The sequence below is a fragment of the Colobus angolensis genome, unplaced genomic scaffold (assembly GCF_000951035.1).
Source record: "Colobus angolensis palliatus isolate OR3802 unplaced genomic scaffold, Cang.pa_1.0 Scaffold10, whole genome shotgun sequence".
Lineage (NCBI taxonomy): Eukaryota > Metazoa > Chordata > Mammalia > Primates > Cercopithecidae > Colobus > Colobus angolensis.
Genome location: NW_012110919.1, coordinates 16,469,448 through 16,486,562, shown reverse-complemented (window position 1 = coordinate 16,486,562; position 17,115 = coordinate 16,469,448). Strand labels below are relative to the sequence as shown.

General features: G+C 44.2%; 1 protein-coding gene across 3 annotated transcripts in view; it reads left to right on the top strand.

The window, feature by feature from the left end:
- Positions 1–17,115, top strand: part of APPL2 (adaptor protein, phosphotyrosine interaction, PH domain and leucine zipper containing 2) — a 61,115-nt gene that overhangs the window by 35,531 nt on the left and 8,469 nt on the right. For all 3 annotated transcript variants that reach the window (XM_011935366.1, XM_011935360.1, XM_011935375.1), the window contains exons 10-17: positions 763–921; positions 2,350–2,538; positions 4,627–4,669; positions 4,753–4,809; positions 4,905–4,993; positions 10,059–10,223; positions 10,390–10,442; positions 11,753–11,927. In XM_011935366.1, coding sequence (XP_011790756.1) covers positions 763–921; positions 2,350–2,538; positions 4,627–4,669; positions 4,753–4,809; positions 4,905–4,993; positions 10,059–10,223; positions 10,390–10,442; positions 11,753–11,927 — 930 coding nt within the window. The remainder of the gene's footprint in view (positions 1–762; positions 922–2,349; positions 2,539–4,626; positions 4,670–4,752; positions 4,810–4,904; positions 4,994–10,058; positions 10,224–10,389; positions 10,443–11,752; positions 11,928–17,115) is intronic.

Below are 17,115 nucleotides of genomic sequence, written 5' to 3'. Positions count from 1 at the left end.
CTAAAGTGTGATTTCTCAGATGGATGGGCCCTGTTGGGCAGACTGTCACAACTGGGTGGGGTGGCCTGGTAAGGTCTAGCTTAGTAGGGGTAAAGGGCAGCCACCATTTCTACACCTCAGCACACACCTCCATGAAAGCCAGGGGCTAATGTCCCAGAGCCAGGCCACCTGTCCACTTACCCGTGCGGGCAGCCCTCGGCCTGCTAGCCCATGCAGCCTCAGGGCAGATCTGTGGCTGTTAACAAACGAAAAGCATCGCCTTTGGCTTTGTGGTTGCACGTTAGTACCACTTCCTGGTCATTTTCCTGTCAGCACCGCTCCTGCCTGAACCAAGAGCAGGGGAGGCCTGACTACCATTTCATTCCTTCCTTTTTGGAACTTGCTTAGGCTGCCTGTGTGAGCAGCCCTGGAGGATGGGCTTCTCAAAGCTTTTCTCCAAAAATGTGCATCAGCGGTGCTGAGCATGGATACCTCTGTCAGCAGCAAAACTGTTCAGCTGGGTTCAAGCATAGGTCAGTGGCATTCCTTAGGTTCTGTTTTAAAAGAGCAGTCATAGAAACACATTTACTACTGCAAAATTGAGTCCCTGTGATTCATAGTTTTCAGGGCCTAAGGGTAGAGGGTTGTGGCCCTGTAGGAGGCTGGCAGCTCCATCTCTAAGGCCGGAAGCTTGGCGGGGGTGGAGTGATGGCTGCCAGTGGCTTCTTAGTGGTGCTGGGTTGGCCAGCAGTGAGTAACTGACCCAACACCTTCTGTCTTAAGCATTCAGGTAGAACTGGAAGCCGAGGCGGAAAAGATGCGGGTGTCCCAGCAAGAATTCCTTTCTGTTGATGAATCTGTTTACACTCCAGACTCTGATGTGGCCGCACCACAGATCAACAGGAACCTCATCCAGAAGGCTGGTTACCTTAATCTCAGAAAGTGAGAATGCCACCGTCTGCCTCTTTTTCTGAAATCAGTTTTCCCTAAGAAGTGGCTGAAAAACAATCTTACATGCCCCATTAAAGTAGGAGGGAGGTGGGCGGGTGAGACTGGGAAGAACTCCCATCACAGCAGCCCTCCCACTTGCAACATAGGAAACCTCTCGGGCCCGGGCGCCAAACTGCACTAAGAGATGGGGCTGGAATGAGTCCTCCAAGAGCCCGGTGCTGCAGACTCCAGGACACTGGCCCACCCTTGTCTCTGGTCACTGTGGCCATGTGCAAACAGACCACTCTTAACTGTTGCCGTCCTGGACCACTGACATTTTTTATCCCATCATGCCACTTCCCCCACACCAGCTGGCAGGTGAGAGCCGTGTGCTGGAGACGTACCCGCGAGCCAGAGGCAGGGTCAGGAGGCTTTTCGAGTCAGTTCGATTCATACTGATTGGGTCACACATTTACCACTCAGGTCTTTAAGTGTCCATGTTGAATGGAAGGGATGATCAGGTTTAAGTGCTTCTGTGAGCACAGAGGATATTGTCATGGTGTGGTGTGAAAAGCACTGACTTTGGAATCAGACAGCCCAGCTGGGCTGAGCCTTGATCTCTTCATCTGTAAAATGCAGCTGATAACCGCACCTGCTTTATGAGGTTAGATTGAATGTGTTCACCCCGCCCAGGCAGTGAGCACTCAGATGTCAGCCGCTGCCATTTGGGGAAATGACTGGGACAGGAAACCCAGTGCCTTTGGACATAGTTGCTACTCTGTAAATACTGAGCCAAGTAAATGTATTTGATAACCCCCGGTGGAGGGTCCATGGAGAGGAACTGCCAGCTGTTAGCAGGCTGGAGCACCTCTGAGGTCTGTGAACTTGCAGCGATCACAAGCTAAATGTCCCCTGTAGTTCTGCAGGCGTAGAAAACCCACTGGGTTCTGTTGTTATTTGCCAGGAACTAGATTTTCCTTTTTGTAAGCAGCTCACAAAACAAGAATGACCTTCAGTTAAAGCAAATCTGTTGAGAGCCTCCTAGGACGGGTGGGTGCTGTGGGCTAAGGCAACCCTGAGTAGATTCAGAGCAGCTCAGCTCCAGGTCTCAGAGAAATGATTCTCCAGGTATTCAGTTCTTAATGGTGGCGGACTTATTCTAGTTCCATCTCCTGGTTTAGTAGTCAGCGTGTGGCTGCAGTGCGGGGAGTCGGCCCTGGGACTGGTATCTCCCTCGGAAGCAGAGCCCATGATCTCCCAGATCATTCCAGCTAAATTGTACCCTTCTGCTGCCCTTTCCACTTGAATGGGCAGTTTTGCTTTAACGATATAAACACATTATTTCTAAAATGCCATCAGTACCCATCACAAGGTAGCAAGACTTAGAGGTGTAGCTGGTGCTTCCTGGTACTAATGGACTTTTTAAAACACAACTCACAGCAAAACAGGGCTGGTCACTACCACCTGGGAGAGGCTTTATTTCTTCACCCAAGGCGGGAATCTGATGTGTCAGCCCAGGGGAGCCGTGGCTGGAGGTTTGATCCAGGACCTGGACAACTGCTCAGTAATGGCCGTGGATTGCGAAGACCGGCGCTACTGCTTCCAGATCACCACACCCAATGGAAAATCGTATGTCTCACGCGTTTTATTTGGGAGGAGAACGAGTATGGTGGTTTCACCCGTGCCAGGGGCCTCCTAGTTCATTCCTACGTGCCAGCCCTCTGTGGGAGAGGCCCCAGTCTGGGTATTGTTTACCTTTCAGGAGGATGATTTTCTGCTCTCTTTAAACAAGCCCACGTGACCCATAAGGGATCCAGCCTGCCTTATCCCATATGGAGATAAGTGAGGGTTTGTCTCTAGCTTTGGAGATGACCTACATGTGTGAGACAGCAACAGAAGTTGTCCGTGTTAGCACAGATTCTGAGAGAGAGAGAGAAGGCTGTAGCGACTCCTAGCCTGTTGTAAAGAAGCATTTGTGTTTGGATTGTGGCAGGGGAGGGTAACTGTATTTTGGTAAAGACGACCTTCCTGAGAAGGCCATTTTTCCAGCAGAAGCGGGAGTTGTGAGAAGTGCACTCCGCTGCAGCAGTATTGGCGGCTGCCATGCTGTTCCCACATGCCCTGTGTACCTGAGGTGCCCCAAAGAGGTGGTACTTTAACGATCCACAGCCTGTGGTCATTCACAGGAGATCCCGTCCCAGTGGGATCCCCTCTCAAGAGCAGTGGTTTTTAAACTGCTCCAGGGAGTTCGGAGTCCTATGGAGGGGCTTCAGGGTTCACCTGCCTGGGGACAGGAGTGGCCCTGCCCATCATCAGAGCTGCTCTTCTTGCATTGCATTCTATTAAGATTTGACCTGAACCACAGGGGGGCGCGGTGGGGATGGCGTTGGGATGATGTCTCTCCTGCCAGCTTGGCAGAGCAGCTTTAGACCTCATCCTTCCTGCTTTGGTGATGGGAATGGAGATTCCTGGATGCTCATCATGGTCCTTTGCAGTTACCTCCTCTGGGCCTCACTTTCCTCAGATAGAAAATAGAGATAAGATCTATGTTACCCCATCTGCCACAGATGAGAGGAACAAGGGAACCGGCAGATGTGGAGTCTCTTTAAAGAGGTAAAGCCTCGGCCGGGCACAGTGGCTCACGCCTGGAATCCCAGCACTTTGGGAGGCCGAGGCGGGGGGATCACCTGAGCTCGGGAGTTTGAGATCAGCAAGACCAGATATGGAGAAACCCCGTCTCTACTGGAAACAGAAAATTGGCCGGGCGCGTTAGTGGTGATGGGCGCCTGTAATCTCAGCTACTTGGGAGGCTGAGGCAGGAGAATCGCTTGAACCCAGGAGGCGGAGGTTGCGGTGAGCCGAGATCGTGCCATTGCACTCCAGCCTGGGCAACAAGAGCGAAACTCCATCTCAAAAAAAAAAAAAAAAAAAATAGAGTTAAAGCCTCCACAAATGTAGGGCAGTATTACTGTTACCTTATTCCCGGGCCTCCATACGCAGACTTCAGTTCTGGGAAAGGAGTGAATGGGCTGCCAAGTCCTCCTTTGGGCATGGTGGAGGAGTGGCTGGGCTTGGAGTCCTGGTCATCTTGGATCATTAGAGGAGGTCGACAGATGAATCTCACTGTAGAATCAAAGACTTGGGCTAGAAGATCTGAGTCCCACCTTCTCATTTTATGGAAGAACATGCTGAGGCCCAGGGAAAGGGCCGTGTTTGTCCAAGATCACATAGTGAATCAGGGAGAGCCAGATCTACAAGCCCATTTTCTTTTTTCTTTTTCTTTCTTTTTTTGAGATAGGGTCTTGCCCTTCACCCAGGCTGGGGTGCAGTGGCACGACCACCGCTCACTGCAGCCTCAACCTCCCGGGCTCAATCAGTCCTCCCACTTCAGCCTCCCTAGTAGCTAGGACTATAGGCACACGCCACCACGCCCAGCTAATTTTTGTATTTTTTGTAGAGAGGGGGTTTCGCCATGTTGCCCAGGCTGGTCTCGAATTCCTTGGCTCAAGCCATCCTCCTGCCTCACCCTCCCAAAGTGCTGGGACTGCAGGCGTGAGCCACTACACCTGGCCCTGGAACCCCATTTTCTTTCCCTCTCATCATGCTGCCTTCATGGCCCGTTTCCTCCCACACCCCAGCTAAGTTCAGTTTATGTAGAATAATCCCCAGTCACTGAGATCAGGGAAGTACTTAATTACTTAGATGCTTTTGTTTCAGGGGAATAATCCTCCAGGCTGAGAGCAGAAAGGAAAATGAAGAGGTAAAGATTTTGTTTGTCATCCTTCTTTCCTAGTGTGGTGGGTGACTTTGGGATTCAGTATTCTTTTTTAATGTCCTCTACAGTGGATATGTGCAATAAACAACATCTCCAGACAGATCTACCTGACTGACAACCCTGAGGTAATTAACAGTCGCCTGCATCTCAGCCCTTTTCTCAACCTGGAAGGTAAGCATCCACCTCCTGGGACTGAGCGTGTCTTCCTGTGGATTTTTAGGCAGTCGCGATCAAGTTGAATCAGACCGCTCTGCAAGCAGTGACTCCCATTACAAGTTTTGGAAAAAAACAAGAAAGCTCATGCCCCAGGTAACTAAAGGACAAAGGAAAACTTGCTTTTGTGGAGCCAAATTATGGATTTAAGAATATGAAATGAGTTGTTGCTTCATCCACACAAACCAAGGCATGTGTTTCAGCCTGTTTAACAGAAGCAGTAATGCTGGCTGGGAGAGGTTAAACATCTGCCCATGCTCACACCATGTGTGAGTGGTAGAGCTAGGAGTCAAGCCTGTCTGATGTCAGCAGCCCTGTCCCTTCCACTGGGCCGTGCTGCTGCAGTCCGAGCAAACAGGACATGCACGGAGGGGCCTGCTAGTCAGCAGTTCTCCCCACATTTTCTATCAGCGTCAACAAAGTAACGGAACGAAAGCAAAAATTTTTTTTAAAAATAAGGAAAAAAAATCACCTTTTATATATCCATATTAATGCCCATAAGTCTGCACATATGGTGATAGTTTTATACATACATTTATTTTGTATTTGCACATACTTTAACTATTTCTACATTTTTCAGAATTGTTCCTTTTAGTAACTACACCCTATTCCATCATTTATTTATTTATTTATTTATTTATTTATTTATTTATTTTTAAATTTTTTTGAGATGGAGTCTCAGTCTGTCACCTAGGCTGGAGTGCAGTGGTGTAATCCTGGCTCACTGCAACCGCCACTTCCCGGGTTCAGGTGATTCTCCTGCCTCATCCTCCCGAGTAGCTGGGCTTACAGGTGCCCGCGACCACACCTGGCTAATTTTTGTCTTTTTAGTAGAGATGAGGTTTCACTGTGTTAGCCAGGCTGGTCTTGAACTCCTGACCTCAAGTGATCCACCTGCCTCGGCCTCCCAAAGTGCTGGGATTATAGGCATGAGCCACTGCGCCTAGCCCATTCCACCATTTATTAACCATTGATTATTTAGGTTATCTCCCCGGCATTTACTGTTATCATTTAGAGCAAACATTTTCATACATACAGCTTTCCTCATTTTGAATTCTGCTTTAGGATTTATTCCAGGAATCCTACCCGTTGTCTTAATGGGAGTTTCCATCTGGTTAAATGGTAGAGGGCTGTATTTTCATACTAATGAAGGCCTGGCATTAAAGGGTAAATGAAAATTATGACTGTATTTGGTGTTCATCTTTTAGTGGCATGGTAGAAAGAACCCCATTACATTTTTTACAAATATCTAATGACCCCAGAAGGAAGTCATTAAAAACTCAGGGTTAAGTAACTTCCCAGGATCTGTGCAGTGTGGAGCCAGTGTTCACACGCTGGGCACTGGGTGCCTGAGAAGGAATGGGAGAAGGTAAGGCCAGAAAATAGGTTTGAGTCTAACTGGAAAGACCTGGGTGCCCTGCTCAGGAGTTACAGGCAGTGGAACAAAACGGGAGGTTTAGGGGAAATGGGCGATGGTCAGAACCAGGGTTAGGAAGACTGTTCCGCACCTGGGTAGGATAAATTGGATACAGGTTGTGGGAAGAAGGGGCGAGTGCAGGACCCAGTAGGATGCTGATGCAGTAGTAGCTGTGAAGCAGAACATGAGAACTTAAACAAGTGTTTTAAAAAAAGAGGAGGAAGAGGCAACAAGTCCGAGAAATATTTCAGCACCATAACTTAAGGATTTAACAGTTTATACAAGTAGCATGCTTTATGAAATGAACTCTAAGGAAGACACTATATGAAAGGAAGTGGAACTAAAGATCCATCCAGTCAGTGAGGGTTAATCCTGTGGCCTTCTCCTGGGTAAATGTATGTCTTCGCTTTGTAAAGTTACAAAAATGTTTGATATGCACAGTGGAAGGAATACCAGACCTGCAGTTGAGAGACATGGGTTCTAACGATAGCTCTGCCTTGTGTTATACACAGCTAAGATGTCCCTGAGTAAGTCAGTAAACGCTCTGGGCCTTTGTCTTCTCAGCCTTGTAACATACAAGGAACTAGCTGACCTCCTAGGACCCTTCTAGCTCTGATACGCCATCTCTCAAGGGTGTTGATGGATAGTTCAGGAGGGTTTGCAGTTAGAAGATGTGATAGGTTTCCTAAAAAGACAATTTGCAGCCCATATTTAATTATTCAGTAACTGATTTTTTTCTCCCCTATTCTAGAATAAGCAAATCACATTCTTAGACCAAAAGGATCCCACAGAAGGGACACAGAAGACTCCTGGGGAAAAAAAAATGACTCTAGCCAGCCAGCTGAATTAGCCCAGTGATTGGATGGGGGACAGATGTGGCTGCCAGATGGCCCCAGAGCTGTGGGGAGAGGGCTGCTATCTCTCTTAGGGTCATCCCACTAAGAATAAAGCAATGTTTTGATGACAGTGGGGGGAAAGCAGAGAAATTGTGTTCTTGGGAACAAACTGCCATTTACTTCTAAGCAAGTATCGTATGTGGACTTCCCTCATTCTGCAGTTACTATATATCTACTGTTCATTCATTTATCCAGCTACTCAACAAATATTTGAGTATCTACTATTTGCCCAGGCCTGGCCTAGGTAAGGAAACATAGAGATTACTGGGGAGAACAGGCAAAAGGTAAGCACAGACTGAGTTAAAACGAGGGAAGCACTGCGACGTTAAGGAGATGAGGTGCTGTCATGGAGGGTGAAGAGGAGACCTGTGCAGGGCCTGGCTGTGAAGATAATATTCAAGCTGCAAAGTAAAAGACAAGATGCGGCTACTCTTGCAAAGAGCCAGAGGTAGTGTATTCTTGGTAGCAATTGTGGAGGTAACAGGATAGAGAAGAGCTTAGTATATCTGAGGAACTGAAAGGAGGCAGTGTAACGGGACAGTGCAGGCAGAGGGAGATCATGGGGCATGATGGGGGGGGTGGGGAGGGTGGCAGGGACTGATGATGAAGGAAGCATACAGGGAGCTGTGGAAGGGCTCTGAGAGCTGTGTGTTTGTGATGGAGATGGAGATACCCACTCTCCATTTTCCAAAGTTAGCTCTGGCTGCTCTGGAGAACACAGAACAGAGCAAGTCAGTAGCCAGTGAGGAGGCATCCTAGCAGCCCAGGATTAGATGATGGTGGTTTAGACCAGGATCGGCAGAGATGAAAAGTAGATGGATGTGGGCTCATTCTGGAGGTAAAACCTATGGGACTTGACGGATAAGCGTAAACAGAAAAGGACAGATAAAGGATGACTCCAGTCGGAGCTGAACACCTGGGCAGATGGTGTTTCTTAAAGAGACGAAGAGTTCAGTTTTGGACATGTTAAGCATGAGAGGCCTATGAAACATCCCATATGAACAGATGATACAGGTGTGGAGTGTAAAGAAGACATCTGGGCTGGGTGTATGAATCGGGGACTCCCAGCACTGAACAGCAGTGGATGAGGTCCTCTATGGGAGAGAGGAGAGGGAGGGGAAAGCAGAGCCTGCAACCGAATCCTAAAGAACTCCAGCAGTTAGGGTAGAAAAGGAGCCTGCAAAAGACCTTGAGAAGGAACATCAAGAAAGGTAGGAGGAAACTCTGTAAATTAATGTGGCACCAGCAGAAACCAAGAGAGAAGAGTTCAAGGAGAGATCAGCTGTGTTAGATGCTTTAAGTCAATTATGATGACTGCAAAGTATCCATTAGAGCTGGTGACATGGAGATCACAGGTGAAAGTTAACATCATGTCACTCCTATGTTCAGAGTCTTTGGTGGCTCCCTATGCTGTTGTGTCAAGTTCAGACCCCACCTGATAGTATAAGGGCCCTCTACAACCTGGCCCCACCCTATCTGGATTGTTATCTCCCCACTTTGACTCTCTGGGGAGCCAAAATCTTGGACTCACTTTCTCCCCTTGAAGCTTCTACTCATAGCTTTCTCCAGTGCTTACTACTTATTATATCACAGCCCTCTCTTAAAGACAGGATCAAACAGCAGATGTGACTCTCCCATTAAGGGTTATTGAGGCAGTATGACATCCTGGGGATGCACTCTCCTGGCAGTAAGGAGACCGTTTTTAATCTGGCTTGCCCACCAGGTAACTGAGTGCCTTCAAAACTGCTCAATTTCTCCAGAGGCCTCAGTTTCCTTTTCTGTGAACAACAGAGGTCAGACCAAGTGGTCTCCAAGGGCTTGCCTTGCAGTGACCGTCTACAAGCCTATGTACAGTGTTTCAATCCACATTCCAGTAAGTATGATCATTTGTCAAATACCTGTTGTAAAGTAGTTTGATATACTACATTCAGTTATTGACATGTTTGAGAAATAGGAAAATATTGACATATCCAATGAACAGAAAGATCACTGAGAGCTTTTTATGGTCCAGGCAATGAAAGAAATCAAAATACATTGATATTCTTTGCCCTTCAAAGGAGTTTATAGTCTGGCTGGGGAGAAAAGATTTTTTAAACGTTGAAAAGTTAAATTACAGTATTCTGAGACTGGAGGAGAACATGTTGGTGCCTGACTAATCTCTCTGCAGAGAGCACAGTATTTGATGGGCCACGATGTCAGCAATGAGTGTGGGCACAGTGTGAAGCTCAGGAGGCACACAGGGCTGTAAGACTGTGCCTGTTAACTTAGAATAATCAGAGGAAGGAGGCGCTGCAGGCTGGCCTAGTGGATGAGGAAGAATTTGAGCTGGGTTGGGAGAGTTGGGTGAGCAGCAGAATTGGGATGAAGATGGAAATAAGGAAAAGCATATGGTATGTGTGGTACAGCTCTCATAGAGGGTGCATTAAAGGAGTGGAAATGGAGGCTTTTGGGAAATTAGAGCCAGATTGTGATTAAATGCCAAGCCAGGACCTTTAGTCCATTCAGCTAACATTTTTGAGTGCCTACTATGTGGTAAGAATACATATTACTTAGTTATAGCATAGGCCCTCCAAAACCTGCCTCACAGAGAAGGATACAAACAGAAGATTAGTAGCACAGTGCAGGATGCTGTGCAGCAGAGAGAACTGCAGGAAATGGGGCAGTCTGAGGGTTTTTAGCCAAGGATATGAAGGAAGTTTGAAGGAGGTTTATTTGTAGAATGGATTAAGGGATTGAGTTAAATCTTTTCCCCTTGTATTTTCATTCATAAAAGTTACCTCAGCCTTCAACAAGTATTCACTTGATTATAAAAGCGTAAGGTTAAGGGAACTGATTTTGTCCCCTTCAGCCAGAACCTGAAAAATTCAGAGATGGAAAATGAAAATGACAAGATTGTTCCCAAAGCAACAGCCAGTCTACCTGAAGCAGAGGAGCTGATAGCGCCTGGAACGCCGATTCAATTCGATATTGTGCTTCCTGCTACAGAATTCCTTGATCAGAACAGAGGGAGCAGGTATGGACTGAGAGAGGTTATCTCTGGGAGAACTGAAAGTAAATTTGAGGTCTCTTGTGTCCCCCTCCACCACCAAAGACTGTTGCCATTCTGACTTCCAGTTCAAGTGCTAAGTGGCCTTCTAGCTGCTGCTGTCGTGTTTGTTCAACTCTGGCTATTCCCCTAGGCGTACCAACCCTTTTGGTGAAACTGAGGATGAGTCATTTCCAGAAGCAGAAGGTAAGTGACTAGGTTGGTGTCCTTATTCTTTCCCCTGCACAAAATGACAAGGGCCATTGAAATAAGATGTGAAATCATGTTTTAGAGAGCTACGATGAGGAATATGAATTGAAGATTTGTTGTTCTTTCTGAAAGTTTAGTAAGATGTCGGCAATGGAGGCAAGTCTTCGATAAAAACTGAAGGGTAGCTGAAAGACCATTTACAGCTATTTCACTGTTAGCCATAGCCTTTTTGTAGCATAGCATAGAAATGTGAAATCTCAATCTGTTATCACATTCAAATGCAGGCTTGGTGAATTGGAAATATGCTATTTCATTTTAGAAAACCAAAAGCACAAATAACTTGTTCTTGAATTTGAAGATGACACAAATGAATGATATTTAGGTCTTTCAAATTCAAATGTTTGGTTTTTTACATTCTTATAATGTACTTAAGAACATATCTGATGGCTAGCATGCTGGCTCACGCCTATAATCCCAGCACTTTTGGAGGCCGAGGCGGGTGGATCACCTGAGCTTAGGAGTTCAAGACCAGCATGGGCAACACAGTGAGACCCCGTCTCTACAAAAAAAATACAAAAATTAGCTAGGTGTGGTGATGGGCACCTGTAATCCTATCTACTCAGGAGGCTGAGATGTCAGAATCACTTGAACCTGGGAGGCGGAGGTTGCAATGAGCTGAAATCATGCCATTGCCCTCCAGCCTGGGCTACAGAGTGAGACCGTCTCAAAAAAGAGAAGAAAAACCTTCTTTGATCTTCTAGTTATGGTTGCTGAGAGTCAGTTTTGTCAAGTTACGCGCCACTCTCAGCAGCCAGTTCTACTTCCATTAGGCTATGAAACATTGTCACTGCCTTTCAGTAATAGGCATGAAGTATGAATTGCGTGAGACCCAACATGAGATCTTATATCCTGCAAGTGACTTTTCCTTTCTAAGAGGACTTTATCAGTGGGCCAAAGTAATGAATCTTCTATTGTCTAGACAACGCACTCTTTCAGAGAAAAGGTACACTGTAGTCACCTAGAGTTTCAGCATTAGAAGGATGTTCATCTGGTACCACCATCATCTCATCTTATAGATGAAGAAAAGCCTTTCTAGTCTAATGAAGTAGTTCCAAACAAACTGACAAAATGTAGACAATGGAAGAGACAGAGCTTTGGCAATATTGGGCTTATAAAAGCGATATTGAGAAATTTTGGTAGAAGCTCCTCCACAGAAAGCAGGCAAAACCAGCACATCTGACACTGGTGTGCAGATCAACAGCAGCAGGAAGTAAATGAGATCCTGAGTGGAAAATGCTGTCTTGCAGATTCTCTTTTGCAGCAGATGTTTATAGTTCGGTTTTTGGGATCAATGGCAGTTAAAACAGACAGCACTACTGAAGTGATTTATGAAGCGATGAGACAAGTATTGGCTGCTCGGGCTATTCACAACATCTTCCGCATGACAGAATCCCATCTGATGGTCACCAGTCAATCTTTGAGGTACATTCAGTTTTATTTTCAGACTTTATGGCTTCAGCTAACCCTTTTAAGGCTAATTCATCCATCTGAAATGTTAGTGTTGGAATGAAGAGACTACTCTTGCTTTTGTCTCCACTATTTTTTACATAAGACAGCCTAGAAAGTGCTCCCTTACAGACAAGAACTGGTATCTTCAAAAATTCAGTGGTGAGTGAATACTGTTGTTCACCAAGATGCTATCACACTAGACTTATTCTCTATATGTCAGAGCTTGAAAATGGAGTTTTTTTTCCTGAGAGTACTATTTATAAAAATAATGGGGAAAAAAACTAAAAAATCTGCCAAATCTGCCTAAATAACTTGGCCATCACAGAGAGAGCAGGCCGTATTAATTACATGATTTAGGGTTTCAGGTAATATGATCTGGGTTTCAGATATGACCAAAGTCCTGGTTGTGAACCGGGGCGTATGATACGGTAGCCACAGGTAGCATCTGCATCATAACTAGCCTGAACTGAGGTGTGTTTTCAGTGTTAAATACATACCAAATTTCTAAGATTTAGAATGTAAAACATCTCACTAATTTTTTAGGTTAATCATGTGTCTGGTAATATTTTAGATATCCTGGATTAAGTAAAATTAATTTCATGTGTTACTTTTCACTTAATGTGGCTGCTGGGAAAACTTCAATGACGTATAAGGCTTCCATTACATTTCTAAGGGACAGCACTGCTTTAGAGCCAGAATGTCTCAGTTTATTCCTGGCTTCAGCATTTCTTAGTTATGTGACCTTAAGCAAGTTTTTGAGCCTCTGTACCTCAGTTTTTTCAGCTGTAAAATGAAAATAACTATTCACACCCTCCACTGTTGTCATGAGAAATAAATGTCATGAGGAATAAATGTGCTAATATATGTAAAACATTTACAACTCAGTGGCCCATTAAAAGTACTCAATGAACGTTAGCTTCAAAAAAGGTAACTAGGACTATAGCAAAAATCAGGATATGGATTCTTCCATTCATTAAGCCCATTCTTTTCATTTATTATGAACCTTATCTGAGAATTAAGTTCTTATTAATAAAACCTTATATTTATTTAAAGCTTTTCTTTCAGTATGTCCTGGACCTTTTACAGAAATGGGCTCATGGTTCTTAATAATCCTAATGGTCCTGGAATAATTTCCACCAAAAAGATCAAAGGAAAATATATGTAAAATACTGTGAAAAACCACAGCACATCAAAATGAAAAGACAACCTACAGAATGGGAAAAAAGTATTCACAAATTCTATCTAATATGGATGTAGTACACAAAATTGTACAAAGAACTCTTATAAAAACAGAAAGACAACCCAATTAAAAAATGGACCAAGGACTTGAAATAGACATTTCTCCAAAGATCATATACAAATGGCCAATGAGCACATGAAAAGATGCTATGTGTTATTAAGGAAATGCAAAGCAAATCCACAATGAGATATGTCACTCCATATCAAGATGGCATGTGCACACTCTGTCTCATAGATGTGTATATATATTTATATATCTCATATATATTTAATGGAAAATAAGCGTTTACAAGGATGTGAAGAAACTGGAACCCATTGCTGGTGGGAATATGAAATGGTTCAGCTGCTGTGAAAAAATAGTTTGGCGGGCTCCTGGGTAGTTACCCAAAAGAATTAAATACAGGTGTTCAAACAAAAACTTATACGCAAATGCTCATAGCAGTCCTTTTCATGATACCCAAATAGTGGAAGTAATACAAATGCCCAACAGCAAATGAATGGATCAACAAAATGTGGTAGAGTTGAGCATTCCAAATCTGGAAGTCTCAAATGTTCCAAAATCTGAAACTTTTTGAGTGCCAAGTTGATGCTCAAAGGAGATGCTCATTGGAGCATTTTGGATTTTGAGATGCTCATCCTGGTAAATATAATGCAAGTATTCTAAAATCTGAAAAAAAAGCTGAAATCCAAAACAATTTCAGACACAGGATACTCCACCTGTATATACGTATGATGGAATATTATTTGGCCTTAAAAAGGAACAAAGGACTGATATATGCTACAACATGGATGAATGATGAAAACATTGTGCTAAGTGAGAAGCCAGATACAAAAGGCAACATACTGTAGGGTTCTGTTTATATGAAATATCCAGAATAGGCAAATCCATAGAGACGGAAGACAGACTAGAGATTGCCAGAGGGTGGGAGGAGGAATGAGTAACTTCTTTTTTTTTTTTTTTTGAGACGGAGTCTCGCTCTGTCTCCCAGGCTGGACTGCAGTGGCCGGATCTCAGCTCACTGCAAGCTCTGCCTCCTGGGTTCACGCTATTCTCCTGCCTCAGCCTCCGGAGTAGCTGGGACTACAGGCGCCCGCCACCTCGCCCAGCTAGTTTTTTTGTATTTTTTAGTAGAGACGGGGTTTCACTGTATTGGTCAGGCTGGTCTTGAACTCCTGACCTCAGGTGGACCTCCCGTCTCGGCCTCCCAAAGTGCTGGGATTACAGGCTTGAGCCACTGTGCCCGACCGGAATGAGTAACTTCTTAATGGAGATGAAGTTTCCTCTGGGGTGATAAAAATGTCCTAGGACTAGATAGTGGTAATGGCTGCACAAAGTTATGAAGACACTAAACATCATTAATGATAAATCTGATGCTATGCATACGTCACCACGGTAAACATACCCCTGCAGTGGAATAGGTTCTGAGACCATTTAGAGGTCACACAGAAAATCAGAAGATTGAAAAAGAAAAATCAATTCCCAGACAAGATGCCTGAATAGGAGCAGCTCCAGTCTGCAGCTCCCAGCGAGACCAAGGCAGAAGGCAGGTGATTTCTGCATTTCCAACTGAGGTACCCAGCTCATCTCATTGGGACTGGTTAGACAGTGGGTACAGCCTATGGATGGAGATTAAAAACACAGCATGAGAACTGTGTGAAGCATACACAAGTATCAGTAGCCAAATTGATCAGGTGGAAGAAAGGATACCAGAGACTGAAGATTAATTTAATGAAATAAAGTGTGAAGACAACATTAAAGAAAAAATAATGAAAATGAATGAACAAAGCCTCTGAGAAATACGGGACTATGTGAAAAGACCAAACCTACATTTGATTGGTGTACTTGAAAGTGACAGGGAGAATGGAACCAAGTTAGAAAAAACACTTCAGGATATTATCCAGGAGAACTTCCCCAACCTAGCAAAACAGGCCAACATTCAAATTCAGGAAATACAGAAGACACCACAAAGATACTCCTCGAGAAGAGCAACTGCAAGACAAATAATCGTCAGATTCACCAAGGTTGAAATGAAAAAAAAAATGTTAAGGGCAGCCAGAGAGAAAGGTCAGGTTACTCACAAAGGGAAACCCATCAGACTAACAGCAGATTTCTCTGCAGAAACCCTACAACCCAGAAAAGAGTGGGGGCACACATTTAACATTCTTAAATAAAAGAATTTTTAACCCAGAATTTCATATCCAGCCAAACTAAGCTTCATAAGCGAAGGAGAAATAAAATCCTTTACAGACAAGCAAATGCTGAAGGATGTTGTCACCACCACACCTGCCTTAGGAGAGCTCCTGAAGGAAGCACTAAATATGGAAAGGAAAAGCCAGTACCAGCCACTGCAAAAACATACCAAAATGTAAAAACCGTCAGCACTATGAAGAAACTGCATCAACTAATAGGCAAAATAACCAGCTACCATCATAATGACAGGATCACATTCACACATAACAATATTAGCCTTAAATGTAAACAGGCTAAATGCCCCAATTAAAATACACAGACTGGCACATTGGATAAAGAGTCAAGACCCATAAGTGTGCTGTATTCAGGAGACCCATCTCATGTGCAAAGACACACATAGGCTCAAAATAAAGGGAAGGAGGAAGATTTACCAAGCAAATGGAAAGCAAAAAAAAAAAAAAGAAAAAAAAGCAGGGGTTGCAATCCTAGTCTCTGATAAAACAGACTTGAAACCAACAAAGATCAAAGAAGACAAAGAAGGGCATTACATATAGTAAGGGGATCAATGCAACAAGAAGAGCTAACTATACTAAATATATACACCCAATACAGGAGCACCCAGATTCATAAAGCAAGTTCTTAGAGACCTACAAAGAGACTTAGACTCCCACACAATAATATTGGGAGACTTTAACATCCCACTGTCAATGTTAGATGTAAGACAGAAAATTAACAAGGATATTCAGGACTGAAACTCAGCTGTGGACCAAATGGACATAATACACATCTACAGAACGCTCCATCCCAAATCAACAGAATATACATTCTTCTCAGCACCACATCGCACTTATTCTAAAATTGACCACATAATTGGAAGTAAAATACTACTCAGCAAATGCAAAAGAACAGAAATCACAACAAACTGTCTCTCAGACCACAGTGCAATCAAATTAGAACTCTAGAGTAAGAAAGTCATTCAAAACTGCACAACTACATGGAAACTGAACAACCTGCTCCTGAATGATTACTGGGTAAATAAATAATGAAATTCAGGCAAAAATAAATAAATTCTTTGAAACCAATGAGAACAAGGACACAACGTACCAGAATCTCTGGGACACAGCTAAAGCAGGGTTTAGAGGGAAATTTATAGCACTAAATGCCCACAGGATAAAGTGGGAAGGATCTAAAATCGACACCCTAACATCACAATTAAAAGAACTAGGTTGGGCACAGTGGCCCATGCCTGTAATCCCAACACTTTGGGAGGCCGAGGCAGGTGGATCACCTGAAGTCAGGAGTTCGAGACCAGCCTGGCCAACATGATGAAACCCTGTCTCTACTAAAAATACAAAAAATTTGCTAGGTGTGGTGACAGGCGCCTATAATCCCAGCTAGTGGAGAGACTGGAGCAGGAGAATCGCTTGAACCCAGGGAGGTGGAGGTTGCAGTAAGCTGAGATCATGCCATTGCACTCCAGCCTGGGCAACAAGAGCAAAACTCCACCTCAGAAAAACTAGAGAAGCAAGAGCAAACAAATTCAAAAGCTAGCAGAAGACAAGAAATAACTAAGATCAGAGCAGAACTGAAGGAGATAAGAGACATGAAAAGCTCTTCAAAAATCAATGAATCCAGGAGCTGGTTTTTTTAAAAGATTAACAAAATTGATAGACCATTAACCAGACTAATAAAGAAGAAAAGAGAGAATCAAATAGACACAATAAAAAATGC